At 39.6% G+C, this 23,996-nt stretch overlaps 1 protein-coding gene across 5 annotated transcripts in view; it reads right to left on the bottom strand.

Moving 5' to 3' along the window:
• Positions 1-23,996, bottom strand: part of SCN8A (sodium voltage-gated channel alpha subunit 8) — a 276,775-nt gene that overhangs the window by 84,265 nt on the left and 168,514 nt on the right. For all 5 annotated transcript variants that reach the window (XM_073576720.1, XM_073576716.1, XM_073576717.1 and 2 more), the window contains 7 exons: positions 21,788-21,991; positions 21,304-21,594; positions 17,581-17,931; positions 13,737-13,872; positions 11,152-11,390; positions 8,958-9,131; positions 6,902-7,258 (listed from right to left, as the gene is read on the bottom strand). In XM_073576720.1, the coding sequence (XP_073432821.1) occupies positions 6,902-7,258; positions 8,958-9,131; positions 11,152-11,390; positions 13,737-13,872; positions 17,581-17,931; positions 21,304-21,594; positions 21,788-21,991 (1,752 nt within the window). The remainder of the gene's footprint in view (positions 1-6,901; positions 7,259-8,957; positions 9,132-11,151; positions 11,391-13,736; positions 13,873-17,580; positions 17,932-21,303; positions 21,595-21,787; positions 21,992-23,996) is intronic.

The raw sequence follows: 23,996 nt of genomic DNA, 5'->3' as shown, positions 1-23,996 counted from the left end.
TCAACTTTGATGTGGTCTATGGTCATTAATCAGATGATAGGAGATCAGAAAAAGACAAATAAAAGTGTTACAAACTCCCGTCTGACTGTCATAGGCGATGGGCTGACTTGCGGTTTCTCAGCTAATTCCTTCTGTAGCCAGCAATAGGACAGTGCAAGTCTGAAGCTGAAGAAAAAAGATGCAAAATTTTTAATGAAATCCAATTGAAAAATGTTTTTTACCCCATTCACATGCAAAAATTGTCCCAATAGGTGGAAAACTCAATTTAAGCCCCCTACACACTAGGGCTCGGCTGAAACTCTAATGTGTATGGACGTCTCCCAACTCTCCCGTGCCCACGTGATAGTGGGGAAGTTAAATAAGTCAAAAATGATGTTGAGAAGGCCGAACTTTTAATGTTCTATTTTTCATCTGTGTTCTCTAAGAAAGAAATTGTAACATCAACTGATCTTTGTGGTGTCATCAAAGGAATAAAAGCATCCACACTATCTATAAACAGAGAGATGGTGAGTGAACACTTAGCTACGGTAATTTAAATAAATTTAAATCTCCTGGTCCAGATGAATTACATCCTAGGGCACTAAAGGAGATAGCAGAGGAAATTGCATAACCACTAGTCAAAATCTTTGAAAAATCCTGGAGAACAGGAGAAGTCCCAGAAGATTGGGACAAAGAAGGGCAAATGTTGTCCCTATCGTCAAAAAAGAAGATGGAGTCAAAAAATTAAAGGCCAGTGAGTCATACTTATATACCAGGAAATATCTTTGAACAAAACATTAACCCCTCTCCGACCTTTGGCGTACTATCCCATCAATGTGCCCTGGGCTCCTATGACCATGGACGGAATAGTACGTCATGAGTGATCAGCCGCGCTCACGGGGGAAGCGCAGCTGATCGCGGCCTGGTGTCAGCTGATTCTCACAGCTGACACCCGGCATTAAGTGCCAGGAGTGGTCACGGACCGCTCCTGGCACTGTAACCCCCGGCACACTGCGATCAAACATGATCGCAGCGTTCCAAGAGCAGGCAGAAGGACTGTCAGCTGTGACAGCCCCTCTGCCTTTGGATTGGAGACCCGCGCGTCATGATGCGGGTCTCCAGAGCTGTGAAACTTCCTGTCATGCACTTTGCAGGTCAGGAAGTCTCACAGGTCAGTGAACAGAAGCTGCAGCGCTGACAGCTTCTATAGCATGCACATCTGCATGCTGTAGAAGCGATCAGCCTGCACAAAATGAGTGTCCCATAGTGGGACACAGTGTAAAAATATGAATTAAATAAAAAAAGTTTTAAATAATTGTAAAAATATTTTAAAAAATAACAAAATAATAATAATAATAATAATAATAATAATAATAAAAATCAATATTTATTCCATCAATAAATAAATATTTAAATAAAAAAATCTAAACAATAAAAGTACACATATTTAGTATCGCCGCGTCCGTAACGACCTGACCTATAAAACTGTCCCACTAGTTAACCCCTTTAGTGAACGCCATTAAAAAAAAAGGCAAAAAAAAATGCTTTGTCATCATGCCACCGAACAAAAAGTTGAATAACACCCGATCAAAAAGACGGATATAAATAAACATGGTACCGCTGAAAACGTCATCTTGTCCCGCAAAAAACAAGCCGCCTTATAGCTCCATCACCGGAAAAATAAAAAAGTTATAGTTCTTAGGATAAAGGGATGCAAAAATAATTATTTTTTATATAAAAGTATTTATTGTATAAAAGTGCCAAAACATTAAAAAAATGATATAAATGAGCTATCGCTGTCATCGTACTGACCAGAATAAAACTGCTTTATCAATTTTACCACAAGCTGAATGGTATAAAGGGCCCCCCCAAAAGAAATTAATGAATTGTTGCTTTTCATTCATTCTGCCTCCCAAAAATCGGAATAAAAAGCGATAAAAAAATTTCATGTGCCCGAAAATGATACCAATAAAAACATCAACTCTTCCCGCAAAAAGCAAGACCTCACATGACTCTGTGGGCCAAAATATGGAAAAATTATAGCTCTCAAAATGAGGTGATGCAAAAACTATTTTTTGCAATAAAAAGCGTCTTTTAGTGTGTGACAGATGCCAAACATAAAAACCCACCATAAATACTAAATCAAACCCCCCTTTATCACACCCTTAGTAAGGGAAAAATAATAAAATAAAAAAATGTATTTCCATTTTCCTGTTAGGGTTGGGGCTATAGTTAGGGTTGGGGCTAAAGTTTGGTTTAGGGTTGGGGCTAAAGTTAGGGTTAGGGTTGGAGCTAAATTTAGGGTTAGGGTTGGGGCTAAAGATAGGGTTAGAACTGAGACTAAAGTTAGGGTTAGGGTTGGGGCTAAAGTTAAGATTAGGGTTGTGGCTATAGTTAGGATTACGGTTACGGTTGGGTTTAGGGGTGTGTTTGGGTTAGGGTTGTGGTTAGGGTTATGGTTGGGATTAGGGTTAGGGGTGTGTTGGGGTTAGGGTTGGAGTTAAAATTGGGGGGTTTCCACTGTTTAGGCACATCAGGGACTCTCCAAATATGACATGGCGTCTGATCTCAATTTCAGCCAATTTTGCATTGAAAAGTCAAACGACGCTCCTTCCCTTCCGAGCTATGCCATGCGCCCAGACAGTGGTTTACCCTCACATATAGGGTATCAGCATACTCAGGATAAATTTCACAACAACTTTTGGGGTCCAATTTCTCCTGTTACCCTTGGAAAAATAAAAAATTGGGGGCGAAAAGATAATTTTTGTGAAAAAAATATGATTTTTTATTTTTATGGCACTACATTATAAACTTCTGTGAAGCACTTGGGGGTTCAAAATGCTCACCACACATCTAGATAAGTTCTTTATTATTATTACCTTTATGCATTATTTGCAGTTTATTTGTTACTTTTTTTATTTAAGGATATCTGTGTTTTTTGCTTTCTGTTTTCTCTGGTTATTGGTCATGTGTTAATATGCACTTACATTGTGCATATACATTAACTTACTTTCTCAGTTCAGACTCCAGTTTTTTTGTGTGTTTTTTTTCTATTAAGTTCTTTAGGGGGTCTACTTTTCAAAATGGTGTCACTTGTGGGGGGTTTCCACTATTTAGGCACATCAGGGGCTCTCCAAATGTGACATGGCGTCCGATTTGAATTCCAGGCAATTTTGCATTGGAAAGTCAAACGGCGCTCCTTCCCTTCCGAGCTCTGTCATGCGCCCAAACAGTGGTTTAGTGGTTTACCTGCATATATGGAGTATGAGCCTACTGAGGACAAATTGTACAACAACTATTGGGGTCCAATTTCTCCTGTTACCCTTGGTAAAATAAAACAAATTAGATACAAAGTAAATTATTTGTGAAAAAAGTTAAATGTTCATTTTTTGTAAACATTCCAAAAATTCCTGTGAAGCACCTAAAGGGTTAAGAAACTTCTTGAATGTGGTTTTGAGTACCTTGAGGGGTGCAGTTTTTAGAATGGTCTCACTTTTGGGTATTTTCTATCATATAGACCCCTCAAAGTAACTTCAAATGTGATGTGGTCACTAAAAAAATGGTTTTCTAAATTTTGTTGTAAAAATGAGAAATTGCTGGTCAACTTTTAACCCTTATAACTTCCTAACAAAAAAAAATTTTGGTTCCAAAATTGTGCTGATGTAAAGTAGACAGGTGGGAAATGTTACTTATTAAGTATTTTGTGTGACATATCTCTGTGATTTAAGGGCATGAAAATTCAAATTTGGAAAATTGCTAAATTTTTGCCAAATTTTCATTTTTTTCACAAATAAACACATGTCATATCAAAGAAATGTTACCACTATCATGAAGAACAATATGTCATGAGAAAACGATGTCAGAATCACTGGGATCCATGGAAGCGTTCCAGAGTTATTACCTCATAAAATGACAGTGGTCAGAATTGTAAAAATTGGCCTGGTCATTAACATGCAAACCACCCTTGGGGTAAAGGGGTTAAACAACATATATGTAAGTTCTTGGATTAGAATATAGTAATTATCCAGAGCAAACATGGGTTTGTAGCAAACAAGTATTGCCAGACTAATCTAATTTTCTTCTATGATGGAATCATTGACTGGGTGGAACAGGGAAATGCGGTAGATATAATATATCTTGACTTCAGCAAAGCATTAGATAAAGTATCTCATACTATCCTTATTGAAAAAATGACCAAGTATGGGATTGACAAGGTCACAATTGGGTGGATACATAACCGACTCAGTGATTGTACTCAGAGAGGTAATAAATGGTTGAACATCCAATTGGAAAAATGTTTCAAGTGGGGAACCATAAGACTCTGTCCTGGCCATAGTGTTGTTCAACATTTTTATAAATGATGTAGATAAGGGAATTGAAGGTAAACTGATTAAATTTATAGATGATGCAAAGCTAGGAGAGATCGCTAACACTAGGATCTAGGTAAGTTTGAACAATGGGAGCGACTAACATAATGGTATTTAACAGGAAGAAATGTAATATTCCACATCTGGGCAAGAAAAATGAAAATTATATATACAGTATGTGAGGAATTAAACAAATCAACAACAAGTGTTAAAAAGTCGGGTATGGCCGAGGTAGCTCAATTGGGAGAGCGTTAGACTGAAGATCTAAAGGTCCCTGGTTCGATCTCGGGTTTCAGCAACATCCTTCTTCTTCACACGTTACATTTTAAGGAAAAAATAAACAAAGCACATGGACTGATTATTAAAAGAAAATGTAAAAGGTCTAAAAATATTAACTATCTGCAGAAAACTTTTACCGCAGGGGTCGGTGTTGGGACCTATTCTCTTCAACATATTAATTAACGATCTGGTAGAAGGTTTGCACAGTAAAATATCGATATTTGCATATGATACAAAACTATGTAAAGCAGTCAATACAAGAGAAGATGGTATTCTGCAACAGATGGATCTGGATAAGTTGGGAACTTGGGCCGAAAGGTGGCAGATGCAGTTTAACAATGATAAATGTAAGATTATACACATGGGAAGAAGGAATCAGTATCACCATTACACACTGAATGGGAAACCTCTGGGTAAATCTGACATGGAGAAGGACTTGGGGATCCTAGTTAATGATAAACTTACCTGGAGCAGCCAGTGCCAGGCAGCGGCTGCCAAGGCAAACAGGATCATGGGGTGCATTAAAAGAGGTCTAGATACACATGATGAGAGCATTATACTGCCTCTGTACAAATCTCTGGTTAGACCGCACATGGAGTACTGTGTACAGTTTTGGGCACCGGTGCTCAGGAAGGATATAATGGAACTAGAGCGGGTACAAAGGAGGGCAACAAAATTAATAAAGGGGATGGGGGAATTACAATACCCAGAGAGATTAGCAAAATTAGGATTATTTAGTCTAGAAAAAAGACAACTGAGGGGCAATCTAATAACCATGTATAAGTATATAAGGGGACAATACAAATATCTCTCCGAGGATCTGTTTATACCAAGGAAAGTGACGGTCACAAGGGGGCATTCTCTGCGTTTGGAGGAGAAAAGGTTTTTCCACCAACTTAGAAGACGATTCTTTATTGTTAGGGCAGGGAGAATCTGGAATTCCCTGCCTGAGGAGGTGGTGATGGCGAACTCAGTCGAAGGGTTCAAGAGAGGCCTGGATGTCTTCCTGGAGCGTAACAGTATTGTATCTTATAGTTATTGTTAGGTTCTTTAGAAGGACGTAGATCTGGGGATTTATTCTGACAGAATTTTATAGGCTTAACTGGATGGACTAATGTCTTTTTTCGGCCTTACTAACTATGTTATGTTACTAACAGATCACAGACTGCACATGAGTTAACAGCATGATGCAGCAGCAAAAAAGGCAAACACAGTTCTAGGATGTATTAAGAGAAGCATAGAATCAGGTACAAATGGAATACAGTGTCCAGTTCTGGGAACCACATTTTAAAAAAGACAGTGAAAAAATGGAGCAAGTTCAGAGAAGAGTTACCAGTATGGTGAGCGGATTGCAAACCTATGTTATACAAGGAAAGGTTAAAGGATCTGGGAATGTTTAGTATGTAAAAAAAGAAGGCTAAGAGGAGACTTAATAGCTGTCTACAAATATGTGAAGGGATGTCACAGTGTAGAGAGATCATCCTTTTTCTCATTTGCACAGGAAAACACGAGAAAAATGGAATTAAACTGAAAGGGAGAAGATACAGATGAGATATTAGAAAAAACTTTTTGACAGTGAGGTTGATCAATGAGTGAAACAGGCTTCCACTAGAAGTGGTGAGTTCTCCTTTAATGGAAGTCAGGCTTGACAGACATCTGTCAGATGGTTTAGTGAATCCTGTGCTGGATTGAGCAGGGGGTTGGACACGATGACCCTTGAGGTCCCTTTCACCTGTAACATTCTATGATTCTATGCTTAGGCACGATTTTATTTTTTACAAAGTCATGGATATCCCCTTTAAGGATCTAGTATGTCTGATTTTGGATTGCAGATCCTTTTGTTCTTTGTGAGAAAAGCCACTATGAACAGAGTCTGTCAGTGGTCTTCATGGAAAACACAGGAGCACACCACAGAGCTGAGCACTCCTGTGTATGGAGAAGTGGGGAGAGACATCTATTGGCCAAACCATTGGATGAACCATCATATGTCCGATAGCTATCTATTTTGCATGGGATGGGGGCTTTAGTATGTAATCATTTTTATCACCTGATTATTTTTCTTCTTGATCCGTGCAATAGACAAATGACTGTCACATGTACCTGCCATTATTATCACACTACAAAAAGCATGTGTGTAACACTAACTTGTGTTGGACAGAACAAGTTGTGTAAGGTCAATACATTTTTTCTATGTATAGGCAATAAATGCTTGTATGGACGCTCAAAAAGAGAAAAAACTATTGATAAGTGGAAATATAAAAACTGCATATACTAACCACAAGGTTCCCAATGACCATCACCATCAAGAAGACAACCAGGCACATGGCCTGTCCCGCGACCTCCATGCAGTCCCACATGGTTTCAATCCATTCTCCACACAACACTCGAAAAACAATAAGGAAAGAATGAAAAAAATCATTCATGTGCCAACGTGGTAGCACACAGTCTGGATTTATTTTGCAGACACAGTCCTTGTAACTTTTGCCAAATAACTGCATTCCCACCACAGCAAAAATGAAGACGATGATGGCCAGCACTACAGTCAGGTTACCCAATGCACCCACGGAGTTTCCAATGATTTTTATCAGCATGTTTAGCGTGGGCCAGGATTTGGCTAGCTTGAAGACTCTCAGCTGTTGAGAAAGCACAACATTCACTTGAATTAGTGATGAATATGCAAAACAATCCTATGATTCATATAAAAAATAGTCTTTATTAATGTTTTCATTCCATCTAATTTTTTTGTGCATTTCTGAAAAAGCCACTCAATCCATGGGTCCCCGCTGAGGCCATCCATCCATTGGCCCATTGGGCAAATACCAGCATTTCTCGTGTGTCAAAATGGGAACAAGAAACAGAAACCAGCAGAGACTGGAAGAATAACTGTAAGAATGGGAGAGCTGGGGTATTGTTGAGGAGTAGTCTTAATTTCTTTTGTTTTTATTAAACCACTCTAAATACTTCGGCAAAAATGTTTTCCCCAGTGGACAGCTCCTTTAAAGGCTATGGACACCTCTGCATCTCATTTATTATTGCAAATTTCATGTGTTATGTGAAAAAAAGTTATACTTTATTTTCATTATAACATTTTAATTGTATTGCTTCTGCAGATTGCATGCATCACAATACATTTCAGGCAGCTCGATGCTGCTCAGTGTCAAACACGACATTTGGTTTTTGTTACATCAGTCACCAGGACTAATCTAAACTTAATACTGGCCATATAACGTACAATCCCATCAGGTTTGAGCTTAGATGAATATTAAAGGGAAGACTGGGAGATGGTTGAGAACTAACTGTGAGCCTGGAGTTTACGCTACATGTATTTAGCAGCTTGCATTGTATTACAAGCTCCAGAAAATTAAAATTGCACTGTTTTAGTTTTTTTTAATTAAATAAGTAGTCTGGTCTTTTGATAAAAGTCTACCGTCACTCTATGTGACTGCAGACTTCTGAATCTTGACAGCCTGCACATATGCAATGCAAATCGCATACCTACAGTCACGTGAAAGCTGTCTCTCACTGGCAAAACTCCAGAATCCTGACAGCGTGCTCACTGCATACTGTCAGGATTCGGAAGTCTGCAGTCACATAGAGTGACTGTACACTTTGCAGACTGTAGACTTTTATTAGAAGATTAGAGAGTCCCTTAAATATCGGTTATTGATTGTCAATAACAAAGGGGTGCAAAGTACCAGGATGCACACGAAGGAAAGGTATATAATTCACTTTCTTAATTAAGAAAAATTGGATGTAAGCTCTTTAGAGAACGCATGCTATTGGACATGAGTAGAGCCTCTTAATTTAGGCAGCATGATTGTACATCATTCATATACATTATTCATGTTATTTTACATTGTTGATTTATATTAATTCTTACATTTATGCTTCTCTTCAGCAATATATATATTGCATTAGCAATGTAGTTCTAGATCCAGTAAACAGTTTTTTTTATTGAATTCTGGTGTAAAACTGTATTGTCACAAAATTTTTGTGTCTTGGAAATTTATTCTAGTCCCTGACTACAGTAGGGTTCTTGCGGTGATGCCCAGGAGCTGAAAGATGCACCAACTCATGGGGAGGTACACAATTCATCAAGACTGGCATCCAAAACACAAATCTTGAAGAATAACGTTTCTTTAAGGGAAGCTATCACGCTGCACATGTAGTCTAATCTGTGTCAAATGTAATATATGGAGAAGGAGAAGATGAGTAGAATGGAATAGTTGGCAAAAACCAAGAAACCAGCAAGGTGAACAATATGAAGAAATATTCTTTACCAAAGCAAAGAGCAGAAAGAATGAGAGCACACTAAACTTAATTATAACTTACCAATCGGAAAGACCTCAATACAGACAACCCTTCAACACCTTGAAGACCCAACTCCATTAAACTGAGAGACACAATAAAGCTATCGAATATATTCCAGCCTTCCTGGAAGTAATAGTATGGATCCATTGCTATCAACTTTAAAAACATTTCTGCTGTAAAAATTCCAGTAAAAACCTAAAAGAGACAAAAAATATATTTAAAATTGTAAGATTCAACCATAAATGTTTTATTCACCTGATTCAGTTTTGACATTTCTTGGTAAAGATTTTTTTCCATTGTAGTTTTGTGCTCAAAAGTTTACATACCCCGGCAGTATGTTTGCTCTCTTGGCCTTTTTTCAGAGAATATGACTGATAACACCAAATCTTTTTCTCCATTCATGGTTAAAGCCATTTATTGTCAAACTACCGTGTTTTCTATTTTTAAATCATAATGACAATCCAAAACATCCAAATGACCCTGATCAAAAATTTACATACCCCATTTCTCAATACCGTGTATTGCCCTCTCTAACATCGATGACCACTTGAAGTCTTTTGTGGTAGATGTGGATGAGGTTCTTTATTTTTAAGATGGTAAAGCTGCCCACTCTTCTTGGCAAAAAGCCTCCAGTTCCTGTAAATTCCTGGGCTGTCTAGCATGAACTGCGCGCTTGAGATCTCCCCAGAGTGGCTCAAAGTGACATGACAGGAATGAAAAAGTGTATTTTTACCACCTAAATGTCGGCAACTTTTGAACAGGTTGCTATAGCCGGCAGACTCTAAGGACGCTATTTGGTCGTGAATGGCTTTGGCAAACATCAGGAGCAGACAATCATGATCTCAGGGCACCAATGGAGATAAAATGGAAACCCCCACACTCTGTTAACCATTTATATGATGTAATCACAGCAGCATCTAAGGGGTTAAACAGCATTTACAGCAGCATCTAAGGGGGTTAAACAGCATTTAGATTAAAGCGGAAGCCCCCACAATCTATTAAACATTTATATGACATAGTCACTATTGACAGCAGCAACTAAGGGGTTAAACAGATAAACAGATTTGGATGGTGCCAACACCGATCATGGCTGATGCAGCAAGTTGTCAGCTGTAGTGTACAGCCGACAGCTGCTGGATTGTCACCTGTATGTGGATGATATTCTCTTATATGTCAGGTCAGTAAATTGATGTATTGGTGGTGATTAGGGGGTCAAAATCCTCTCTACGATTACAGAGATATGGGTATTTTTTATTTAATGCTAATTTTATGGTCATTACCAAGGGGTTATGGATCACAGAGTAATACTGAACAGAAGCCTGTGAGTACCGCCCCCTTAGTAAAGACCATAAAAATTGGACTATTGGGCACACTAAATGAAAAAGCCCATATTTTTGGAACCTTATGGCAGATTTAAAATAAATACAAATTGTACGCTCAAGGAGGCAGCAGGAATGAAATAAGGGCAAAATTAGGTAATTTCTCACAGGTCCTCTTTAAATGTTGATATGTTTGTGCATAAACACGTGACTTTTCCCAGCAATCTCCGGATAAAAGATATAGAGAAAAGTGAGCATAGTTCTTAGTGAGTAAAGATGTTTTTGATGTGCCACACTAAATTACTAATACAATAGAAAAAAAACACAAATTTGGGACCAAATCTACACCAAAGAAGGCCTAGATTTTATTTAATGACTTTCACACAATTCTAAAAGTTTAAAATTTTGTTAAAGGGGTTGTCCAGGATTATTTTTTTTTACTATGTACCTAAAAACTACCAGGCAGGTAGTTCCTAACAAAGGTAGGAAGGTTCCTAACAAAGGTAACTACCTTTGTGTAACTACCTATAGTGTGCCGAATAAGCAGGGACCCAAGCACAACTCTATCTATGACCACTTTGAGTCAGCAGAGATCGGCACTGGGTACAACAGGTATGTACAGTAGGTAGCAACTACCTACCTGTCTGTTAGTTCTTGATCCCACAGTTAAAAAGTACTCCCAGATATCCCCTTTAATATTTGTGCACCTTATAATTTTTGAAACAAAGAAAATTAAAAGCTGATAAGGATACCAGAGATATTTTCTAATAAGATCAAGTAGAAATTCATTTTAATATACAGTACATGATTGTACAAATGGATAAGCTAATGTAAATGAAAGTACCATAGTGTTTACATGGGGAAGGAAGAATGGGGCACTATAAGAAATGACCTACCAGATTTCCTACATATAAAACACCTTCAAATTGCTCAGTCATTGGGTAATGTTCCATGGCCATGAACAAGGTGTTCAGGACAATGCAGATAGTTATGGCCAAGTCTACAAAGGGATCCATTACAATCATGTTTACTATGGTCTTGATACGTATCCAGAGAGGGCAACAGGTCCAAATCAAGTATGTGTCTGCAAACTTGTACCAGCAAGGTGGACACTTCTTCTGAGATTCTTCCAGTTCTACAGAAAGAAAATTTTGAAATAATTTATAAGTGAAAAAACGTGCCGAAATTAAAACTTATATATGGCACTGTCCAGATTGAAAACTGTTTATCCCTAGACATGGATTAAGGCATGGGACAGAACGACGGACAGGTGAGGGATATGGTTATTTTTTATTTTTGTTTTATTACAGGAGACGAGGGCTTCAATGGAATGGGTGATGACGTGAGTATGGTTTAATTTAGAATCATTAAAGGAGTCTGTCATTTATTCAATTAAAGGACTTTATTCTGGCTATGTGTTTATTAACAACATAAATATAAGATTAGTAATGGATAGATGTCCTATAGACGCCTCACCATTGCTAATGGCTTGATGTTACCAGACAATACAAAGGTGACATCAACCCCACAATTATTACCCCACTTGCCACCGCTACAGGGCACGTGGGACGAGCCAGGAAAAGTGCCAGAATTGGCTAATCTAATAGATGCACCTTTTCTGGGCAGCTGCTATTCTAAATTATTTATTTAAATCATTTTAAAAAAACAGCGTGGAGACCCCTCTATTCTTGATAACCAGCCTTGCTGAAGCTGACAGCTGAGAGGTGCAGCCCCCATCTGTCAGTTTTGCTGGCTGGTTATCAAAAATACAAGGGAACCCATGCCGCATTTTTATTATTATTTATTTAGAGCACAGGTGTCCCGACTGATGAATACTCCCATCCATCGCAACTTCTCTCGCTGTTATTAGCGGCAGCAGGCATCAGCTAATGGATGCAACTGTCCCACCAACCAACGCCAGTGACCAGTGGTAAACTTTATATCTCCACTCACAGCTGAGGGCTCACGCTGTCATTTGACAGCGTGAGAACCGCAACTCTCCGACCGGCGGTAATGATTTTACTTCCGATCAGAATCAGTGTTTGCCACGCTGTCATGCACATGGCAGCATGACAAACACCAGAGGTTTGGGGAGCCTGACTCGAACAGTAACATGGACTTCCTGGGAAAGTCCGTGTTCAGTGTCTGTGCCCGAACATTAGGTGTTCGGTACGGACGCCAAACTTTACTGTTCGGATTTGTCCATCTCTAATAGTTATGCTTTAACATTTCCTATAAACTGTAAGGCACCAGTAACATGATGTCTTTCATCTACATATGTCAAATGTTGTCAGAGGCCCCACTGACCCGATGTATGCTAACATTGTGCCCTTTTGGCATATGTTGAAGATGTATTTGTTGGTCTACCTTTTTAACTGTACTTTGGTGTATCATTTTTCTAGAATGACACATCTTGCAAAGTGCTTTTTCTTTTGCAATGGGAACCTAGACAGATATGTGCTACTTTGTACCTATAAAATTGGTCATACACTTGGACAAAGGAAATTAAAAGTATAATTATGTACCAAATGCTAAAACATTGGGGAAGACGGTCACCGAGAAAACTTGGGAGTATGGATCAATGGCAAATTGAACTGTAGTGACAAGTGCCAGGCAGCTGCTGCCAAGGCAATAAAATCATGTGATGCATTAAAAGAGGCATGAATGTTCATGACAAGAACATAGCTTTGCCTCTATACAAGTCAGTAGTGCGGCCACACTTAGAATACTGTATATAATTTTGGGATCTAGTGTTTAAAAAGGACACAGCTGAACTAGAGTGGATGCAGAGAAGAGAAACCAAGGTTATTGAGGTAATGGGTGGACAGCAATGCCCAGACGGGTTATAAAAGGTTGGATCTATTCAATTTTTAAAAAAACAACAAAGTTTAGGGGTGATCTTATTACTATGTACTAAAATATGAAGGAGAAACCTTCCTAATGAGCTTTCTACATCCAGACCTTGCAATGATGTCAAGGTGGATCCTCTACATCTAGAGAAAAGAAGGTTTAACCATAATCACAGACACAGATTCTTTACTGTAAAAGCAGTGAGATTATGGGACTCTGCCAGATGATGTTGCAATGGTTGATTCACTACAAAAGTACAATGAGGCCTGGATGCCTTTCTTAAAGAATATAGTATTACAGGTTATGGGTTTTAGATTCTGTGATGGGATGCTGATCCAGGAACTAAGTCTGATTTTCTTTTATGGACTTGAGAAGTAATTTTTGCCCTAATATGGAGAAATTAGGTTCTGCATCATGGAGTTTTTGCCTTCCTCTGGATAAACATGTTAGGTTATAGGTTAAATTGGATGGAATTATGTCTATCTTCAACCTAAAAAAAAATATGAAACCATGAAAGTGGCATATTCTGAGGCTTTTGGATATTTACATTAGAAACAACTAAAAGTAATAAAAACCGAGCCTTAGAAAATCAGAGCTGTATGGCACAGACGCACGGACATGTGTCCTTTACCTTCCACCAGAGTGTGAGTCAGGACACTCAGGATACTATTGGCTCGATTCTTTTTCCCAAATGACGCATGCAGTTGATCCATGGACACTCGGAGAGACCCAGAAGGCTTCTTTTTGATCTCTACCTCTGTTGTGGGCTGCAAAACAATTTTTACAGTTAGACAAGAGAGGATATAGGAATCTCAAATCCTATCTTGATTTTTTTTTCTCACTTTTTAGCTGCATCTACACTACTATATTCTGTACAGGCAATCATTGAATAGTGAGTTACCGCAGGGTATTTCCTAAAATGCTTTCATCAACTACAAAAATCTAAATTGACTGATTATAAAGAACGTTTTATAGCTAATTATGCATGTTTTCATTCCTGCAATATTTTTTGTAAAACTAATTAAAAAACCCAGAAAACTCAGATTTTGCAACAAATATTATCCATTCTAGTCTAGTATAGATGAGGGATATGAAATTGGTGGGATCTAATCATGGAGAACTCTTGTAATCCTAAAGATCTCCATCCTGTCCTCCTAATATTTTCGGCCATGAATGAGAGAATATGCATGTAACAGCAGCCCGGCATGTCCTTCTGTATCTCCCACAGACGCCTCTCACACAGCCAAAACAGATCTCACACTCTGCACTGATGAGGGGCAAGACCCCAAAACACAGTATCTGCACATTGAGATTTTGGTTTTGGCTTTTATCCTAAGTCATGTGACAAGGCTCGTTAGAGAGTCGATATTGACATGTAGGATTATTACTTCCTATAGGTGACATTAGAGTTCTAGTCCACTTCCTCTCCGAAGAGACAATTTGCATATTTCCCAGAGGAGCATTGTGAATTAAAAGTCTCCTCAGCGAGGCATGTCAGGCTTGACATGTCACTCTCCGCAAGGGAAAACGTTACCCCTTGGATCATGTATCTCCCATACACATACCATCCTGACCATCCCAAAAAGTTAAGGACTGAGGATTGCTCATTCTATTGGATCACTGACCTTCACGGGCAATTATAAATCAGACTAATGCAAGTTTGCAGCTGCTGTAGTGAAGATGTATTATTGTGTTTTTTATCTGTATTCTTATGTTTTACGAGCATGCATCATGCTATTCTTCAGTACCCATGCCAGGTTAGAGGAGGAAAGTATAGTAGTTATACACTAGGCTAACATGCTATCTGGGTATATAATGAAAAAGAGAAAAATTACAGAACATTTTGGGTTAGATGAGACAAAAGCAAACTGGAATTTACAAATATATTAGTGAAATGAAGGATTGCCATTTCTAACACCATTATAAGTAGGTTTAGCTAGCATTTATCTGATTGCACATGATATACATGTCTAGTTGCAATACAGAAATTGTGTAGGATGTTGGTAGTGAAGTGTGGTATATGGCATCCTAGTAAGCTAAAATGTGCTGTGGCTTCTGGGCAGAGTTCTCCATTAATTTCTATGAGAAATTGCATGGAAAAAATGAAGACTGGTTGCTGTTTTATGGAAAAGATTTAACACATCAGTGTATACCACATTACACACTGTATTCTTAGGACTGGCCATCACTTTCACAATGGTGGTGGTCCGAATCTCTGAACCCCTACAGAGCCATAGCGCTCTTTCTTGTGCTGCTTACATTGCTCCCACTACCTGCGCCTGAAACACTTAGTATTGGTATTGTTGGATATTGTACATGGTTATATTCACATGATCATCGAAGGCCATCCCACTCTGCGTAAAAGCCTCAGATAAAGTAAAGTTGTCTGAACCACATGCAGCATGAATCAGACACTGACTGCGCGATCACTGCGGCATTTCTGTCTTCTTCGATCTGGTCCCCAGCTAACTTCTCTGCTCCCAGCTCCAGTTGACAGATCTCTTCTTATGTGTGCGTATAGGGAGTAACCCATCAGTCACCGGGATCGGAGTAGGTAGAAGCTGCTGGAGACCAGTCTCAAACTAGTCATCTGAGACACATAGTCCTTGGCCAGGGTTTCCATATATGTCTTCTTGGAAAGGCCGCTACATTTCAAAGTAAAACAAAATCAGGCTGCAATTGCGCAGCAGTGTCAGATCGATGTTTTGGGCAGCATGAGTCTGATTACAGGCTCCTTTTGAGCTAGCCATACACTTCAACTGGTAGCTGAATGAGCTGTGACCTCAGCAGCATACAACTCTATCAATAAAAATAAAAGGATCAGACATGTTGATCCTTTTTTTCCCTTATACATTCATGCATTTCTGTATAAAAGTAAAATAGAACATTATTACAATAGGGTTTAATTCACTGATTGGCTTCCACAGCTTCTATGTATCACTACCCATATCGGACTGATGAATAAGTTATTCCTGATATCCTCTAGTGAGCTCCTTCTGACAGCAGAGCCTGTAAGCTTTATCTCTTATCTTATTAAACTGATTGATCAACAAGTCATAGAAACAAGAGTTAAGCCCCCGTCACACACAGCGATCTCGCTAGCGAGATCGCTTCTGAGTCACAAGTTTTGTGATGCAACAGCGATCTCACCAGCGAGATCGCTGTGTGTGACACTTACCAGGGACCGGCCCCCCTGCCGGGTATCGCTGATCATCCTGGAATGGCCAGGACATTTTTTTGATCGCTGGTCTCCCGCTGGTCAGCACGCATCGCTACGTGTGACAGGCGGGAGACCAGCGATCAGCGAGTTGGCGCTGGTAACCAAGGTACACATCGGGTTTCTAAGTGCCACGCGCCACCTAGAAACCCGATGTGTACCTTGATTACCAGCTCCTTGCACCACTGCGCTGGTAACTAAGGTACACAGTGGGTAACTAAGCAATGTGCGTCGCTTGTTACCTGTGTGTCGCTGGTGCTGATTGCTGGTGAAGCTGCCTGTTTGGCAGCTCACCAGCGATCATGTAGCGACACAGCAGCGATCCTGACAAGATCATATTGTTGTCGGGATCGCTGGTGCGGTGCTATGTGTGACGGGGCCTTACAAACTGCTATCATAAAAAGCTCACTGATAGATATACCCCTGCAGATAGCTATGCACTGTGATACCTAGAGGCTGCAGAAGCTAAACTGTACTAAATGTTTAATTATACCCGATTGTAAAAATTATTTTAGGCATAAATATACACATATACAAAAAATGCTTCCAATGGTGGCAAATTTATGTCTAGCATCCAATAGTACCACTTATTACATATGACAAAATCTAATAACTGCTTGATTAATAGCAGCAAATAGCCTTGGAATTCAGGTGTCATCGAGACAGGTTTATTCCTCTCATGCACATACTGATGCAAATGCATGTCATTATCAAAGACAATGTAGTATGTCCTCAATCACCATCTGGGATTTGGACCATGCATAAGATAAAGATCCTCTGGTCCTGCAGCTAGGCGATCTTTTCTGGACCTGTGTTTTGGTTCTACCACCGAGGTGGCGTTAATTCAATGTAAAATACATAGGGTGCGTTCTTTGTTTCCTTGCATTTTTACTTAGGGTAGTTAGGCATAAGTGTAGGTAGTTATTGAACTAAAGGAATCATCTAATGTTTTTATATTAGGGATAAAACCATATATGCAAATTTCCTGCATGTTTTTGTCTCCTTATTAGACACAGGAAAAGATAGTGGAATTTGGGGAAGTAACATAACATAAAAAGACTAATCAAAATCTTTTTACAGGTTTAGAAAAAGGTTAAAATAAGGTTAGGAGAAAACCAGTACTCATTCCACCAGGGTAGGATCCAACTGAAGATTTCAGGGCGGCATACAGGAAGCAGAAGGGTGGACCGCCATGCCTAGACTAAACTACTATAGACTTTCTTACGCTGTCATCAGTAGCTGCCTTATCTATTTTCACCTCAGGCAGAAGACGTCCACCAGGGATTTTGGCACCCGGACCACCAATTAATGACACCACGCCGTTACAATCCACTGTGCTGTTCCTTTTAACGTTTCTTCGCAGATTTGGAAAGATGCGAGAGGATCTGCTGCCTTGGCTGTAACCACTGTTGTAACTATTCCTCCGATTGTGCCTGACTGGGATGAACAAGGAGTCCCGTCTACCTTCACTTTCTTCCACTGTACTGTGCTCATCGTCTGCAAACTCATTTTCAGAGACAGGATCTCTGAAACTTCTCCGAAAACTGAAGATGCTGCTTTTGCTGTTGTGTCTAGACAGATAAGGAGAACCGGGGATGCTAAGTAGTGACTGCAGGAGGGAAAAAAAGACATGTTAGATTCTCGCCTAAGAAACAAAATAAGCCACACATGTATTATTGTTATAGCTCTTGTTTTGTTTGCATTAGGCTATGTGCACACGTTGCGGGTTCTGCTGCAGATCCACAGCGGATTTGGCCCTGCGGATCTGCAGCAGATTCTCCTGCGGTGTACAGTACCATTATATTCAATGAAAAATAAAAAACGCTGTGCATATGCTGTGGATTTCTCTGCGCAGATTTGCTGCGGTTTTGAATCCGCAGCATGTCAATTCTTTGTGCAGATTCCGCAGCATTTTTACACCTCTTCCATTATAGGAATCCACAGGTGTAAAAACGCAGGCGAAATCCGCACAAAAACTGCAGAAAATCCGCAGCAAATCTGCACTAAATCTGCAGGTAAAATGCAGGTCATTTTACCTGCGGATTTAGCAAAATCTGCATGGAAAAATCCTCAGCAGAATACGCAACCTGTGCACATACCCTTAATGTTACTATTGCCCTACTTATTCCTGTACTTTTTTATATCTTCACCAACAGCATCATACATAGGAACAGAGACAAATGTCTAAAAACAGGCGGGAATAATGAAAAAGGAAGAGAAAAACTGCAACATGTGCAGGTGGTATTGTGCCTGTGGGTGCCTCCTTCTTTAACTGCTATACCTGTCACCCTTTACCTCGATTGTGGGTGCCACTGTCATCCTGATACACACTATCATGGAGGGCTATAGTTATGACTCTTTGAGTCTAAGGTTTTTATTTATTTTACTCCCTTATTTAGCACCATTAATTCCACAGCACTTTACAGTCATCAGCATCACTGTCCCCAATGGGGAATCTATATTCCCTATCAGTATGTCTTTTGAGTGTGGAATGAAACCGGAGAACCCGGAGGAAACCCACGCAAACACAGGGAGAACATACAAACTCCCTGCAGATGTTGTCCTTGGTGAGATTTGAGCCCTGGCCCCCAGCGCTGTAAAGCAACAGTGCTAACCACTGAGCCGACTGTTAATTGGTTTGTGCACTAGTCAGAAAACCCCACCTTAATCCAGATGTTTAACCCTTTAGTGACACAGCCAGTTTGCTACTTAATGACCAAGCCAATTTTTACAATTCTGACCACTGTCAGTTTATGAGGTTATAATCTCATAGCTCCGGAACGCTTCAACATATCCCACTGATTCTAAGAGTTTTTTTCGTGACATAATGAACTTCATGATAGTGGTAAAAAATGTTTAATATAACTTGCATTTATTTATGAAAAAAACGAAATTTGGCAAAACATTTTAAAATTTTGCAATTTTCCATTTTTGTACCCTTAAATCAGAGATTGGTGTCACGCAAAATAGTTAAGAAATACCATTTCCCACATGTCTACTTTACATCAGCACAATTTTGGAAACATAATTTTTTTTGTTAGGAAGTTATAAGGATTAAAATTGACCAGCGATTTCTGATTTTTCCAACAACATTTACAAAACCATTTTTTTTAGGGACCACCTCACATTTGAAGTGAATTTCGGTGGTCAATATAACAGTAAATACCCAAAAGTGACACCATTCTAAAAACTGCACCCCTCAAGGTGCACAAAACCACATTCAAAAAATGTATTAATCCTTCAGGTGCTTCACTAAAGCAATGTGGAAGGAAAAAATGAACATTTTACTTTTTTCACAAAAAAATTTACCTTGGAACAAATTTTTTTTATTTTTACAAGGATATCAGGAGACAATGGACCACAAAATTTGTTGTGCAATTTCTCCTGAGGATGCTGTTACCCCATGTGTGGGGAAAAGCCACTGGGTGCATGGCAGGGCTCAGAAGGGAGGGAGCACTGTTTGACTTTTTGAAATTGGCTGGAATCACTGGTGGCGTCATGTTGCGTTTAGAGACCCCCTGATGTACCTAAACAGTGGAAACCCCCCAATTCTAACTCCAACCCCAACACACCCCTAACCCTAATCTCAGCTCTAAACCTAACCACAAACCTAACCCTAACACACCCCTAACCCTAATCCCAACCCTAACCGTAATCCCAATCCTAGCCCCAACCTTAACCCTAACTTTAGCCCCAACCCTAACCATAACTTTAGCCCAACTCACTTTAGCTCAACTCTAACCCTAATGGGAAAATGGAAATAAATACATTTTTTTATTTTATTATTTTTACCTAACTAAGGGGGTGATAAAGGGGGGCTTGATTTACTATTTATTTTGATCACTGTGATAAGGTCTATCACAGGGATCAAAATGAGCAAATAGTAAAAATTTCCTATTGTTGCCGGGTGCCGCCATTTTCTCCCGGAAGAAAACTCCGGCGGCACAGAAGACTTCACGGAGGGATTGCAGGGACAACGTAGGTACCGGGGGGATCAGGGGACCTTATTTCTCTCTCCTCTGATGTGCCGATGTAGCCGAGACCCCGGAGAAATTCCGACTCTGGGGGGGACTGTACCCTTATTCCTCAACGACGTTAAAAAGCGGCGCTGTGGTTTAAGTACCCTTAACTGCCGCCGTTAAAAGGTTTATCGGCGATCGATAACTGGTTAACCCATGTAAAATGATAACTTTTATACTCACAGCCAGTGCAGTGCAGGAAGCGAGTGACATAATAATGTCACGTGATCCCCGGGAAAGCCAGTGCTGATAACACTAGAACAATGCTTGCACAGGAGGTTAGTATAAGTGTGATTATGTTACAAGTGGTAAACATAGGAATTGGGAAGGGGTTGTTCGAGTAGTGGACAACCCCGTTAAGGGGACATCAAGACTGACACTATCATGGAAGGCTATGGTCACCACTATTTGATGGGCTGTGGGTGTCTCTGTAATGGAAATATTCTGGCAGGCATTATTATGGGAGCTGTTTTTGACACTTGCATGGTGAGCAGTCACTCTGATTTGAAGGTCTGTGTTTTGTATTCTGCTTTCTGATAGTTGCTGGGATGTTGGCTCTAGATAGAGCAGAACACTGGTACACCAAAGCCTAATGTTCTTTTCATTTCTGCTCACCTTTCCACCATTCTGCTTCTCAAGCACTTACAGACGTCAGCAGTGTGGCTCTGCTTTCCCACTGTAATGTAATATTATCCCTGAGCTGCTGTATAGTATGATATAGGAGGAAAACAGATATATCCAGCTAAATGCTGCAAAATGACCTACCTTAGTGTTCACATAACTAATGCATTACATGTACTTCCATATCAACCTAAACGTCAACACCACATTTCCTTCTCCATCTCACAACTCAGCAGTATTGCATTCTTCAATCAAAGCCCACTGAGGGTCACCAGTGTACTATGAGTGTCATAGTTCTAGTAAACTGCTTTAAATAATACATATTTTTGTTTTTTCATTACCTGATCCATGATTGAAAACTTTCGTCCCAGCCGATTGTCAGGGTACCAAAACCCTTTTCTTTTCATACCATCTTCTGACTCCGATTTGTACACTTTTTCGGTATCTCCTTTCTCTTCCCCTTCTGACAATTCTTTCTGTCTCTTCTTCCTTCTGCGGTTTCTTTTTTCCTTTGCGCTCTTAGTACTCAATTTTGAAAATTCTGAAGAGGTATGGGACATCCGGGCATCCCCTTCTTCATCTTCCACAGCATCTTCAGTAACAGTGCCGGCTGATGTAGCCATAGCTGCCACCTAAGAGACAAAAAAACAGGTAAATATCATAATTTACCAATGTTGTTTTGCTTGTTTGGAGCAAATGTAGCATAGACAAGTGTATAAATCAGAGGAAGGTGGCGAATCATACTACGATCTAGTATTTACACCCGCTCTTTATGCAATACATGTCCCGTATTTATTAATGTATGTCTTCAGATTGAGGTCACACCTGGTCTTCCTGATTTTTCTTCAGCTGCTCCAGCATTGCTTTGAATTCGTTCTCCTTTTGCTCGGCTTCCTCAAGAGTTGCTTGATTCTGTTCTTCATAAGCCATAGCGACCACAGCCAGGATCAAATTCACCAAATAAAATGAGCCGACGAAGATGACCAAAACAAAGAAGATCATGTACGTTTTTCCAGAAGCACGTAGGACCTAAACAGTGTAAACGGAACAAAGAGGAATACTTTTTGTAATGCTGCTATAAAATAAGAAAAGCCTTTGTCTGCGTTACAGTATATAGACTTATTTTATCACTTTCAGGTATTAGCCAATGTCCAAAGATTTTTTGCTTATTATCTTTATGTTAACATTAGACATCAGTCTCTTCTAGCTAAATTGCTAAATTTATTTATAAGGTAGCGTTGGGCCATGTTCAACATTAACCCCTTAACCCCCAGAGCTTTTTTCAGGTTTTGCGTTTTCGATTTTCGCTCCCCTGCTTACCAAAGCCATAACTTTTTTATTTTTTCGTCAATATGGCCGTGTGTGGGCTTGTTTTTTGTGGGACGAGTTGTACTTTTAAATGACACCTTTGGTTTTACCATGTCGTGTACTAGAAAACAGGAAAAAAATTCCAAGTGCAGTGAAATTGCAAAAAAAAGTGCAATCCCACACTTGTTTTTTGTTTGGCCTTTTTTGCTAGGTTCACTAAATGCTAAAACTGACCTGACTTTATGATTCTCCAGGTCATTACGAGTTCATAGACACCAAACATGTCTATGTTCTTTTTTATCTAAGTGGTGAAAAAAAATTCCAAACTTTGCTTAAAAAAAAAAAAAAAAAAAAAAAAAAATTACACCATTTTCCGGTACCCGTAGCGTCTCCATTTTTCGTTATCTCGGGTTGGGTGAGGACTTATTTTTTGTGTGGTGGGCTGACATTTTTAATTATACAATTTTGGTGCAGATATGATCTTTTCATCGCCCGTTATTGCATTTTAATGCAATGTTGCGGTGACCAAAAAAACGTAATTTTGGCGTTTTTACTTTTTTTCTCGCCACGCCTTTAGTGATCAGGTTAATCCTTTTTTTATTAATAGATCTGGCGATTCTGAACGAGGGGATACCAAATATGTGTATGTTTGATTTTATTTTTATTGTTTTATTTTGAATGGGGCGAAAGGGGGGTGATTTAAACTTTTAGAATTTTTTTATATTTTTAAACACTTTTTTTTTACTATTGGCATGCTTCAACAGTCTCCATAGGAGGCTAGAAGCTGCCACAACTCGATTGGCTCTGCTACATAGAGGCGACTATCAGATAGCCTCTATGTAGCCGAATTACTGACTTGCTATGAGCGCCAATCACAGCAATCCAGCATTGACAACCATACAGGTCTCCAGCAGACCTCCGGTTGTCATGCCGACACATCAGTGACCCGCGTCACGTGATCTTGGGTCACCGGTGTGCGTATTTCCGGTGCGATTGACGGAAGCGTCATTTAAATGCCACTGTCAGCGTTTGACAATGGCATTTAACTAATTGATAGCCAAGGGTGGATCACAATTCCACCCGCGGCTATTGCGGGCACATGTCAGCTGTTCAAAACAGCTAATATGTCCCGGGAAAGATGTGGGTTCACCGCCGCAGCCCATATCAAAGGGAGGGAGTCCGTCATCAGTGTACTATTTTGCCCGATGTCGGAAAGGTGTTAAAGAAAAAGAGTTATCAAGTAGAATCACGGCACGACAACCACCCAAAAACAACATTTCAGAATGAGAAATGTAAAGTTCTACTGCTGGTTCTTAGCAAGCTGTAAAGTGGCAGTCAAATAGTTCCACAGTTGCATTTTCCAACATCAAGGGGCACATGCAGGGGCCTAAAAACTAAACCCAACAATTTTCATTTGTTACCATTTATAACACAATTAGAGACAGCGTTTCTCAAAACATTGTCTGGAAAAAAAATGTGCATATAAATTATAGACTAATATGTTGACAAAATATTTGAATCAGGAATGGTTTGTATGGATTGCAAAAGGAGCTTCACCATGCAAGCTCCAAACTTAGGGTCCTCATCTCCCAGTTCCATTAAATATTGTCCAAACGCTCCCTGCGGCAAGACACTGGAGCCCAAACTCTTTTTTCTTTGTTCAGAGCTCTGATGTCTTATCCGCCTGCACTAAACTAATGTAGAGGTAAAGATTTTATGTTTCTTG

The sequence above is a fragment of the Dendrobates tinctorius genome, unplaced genomic scaffold, assembly GCF_039654945.1.
Source record: "Dendrobates tinctorius isolate UK_male_01 unplaced genomic scaffold, ASM3965494v1 ptg000051l, whole genome shotgun sequence".
Lineage (NCBI taxonomy): Eukaryota > Metazoa > Chordata > Amphibia > Anura > Dendrobatidae > Dendrobates > Dendrobates tinctorius.
This window is presented reverse-complemented; position numbering and strand designations above follow the sequence as displayed.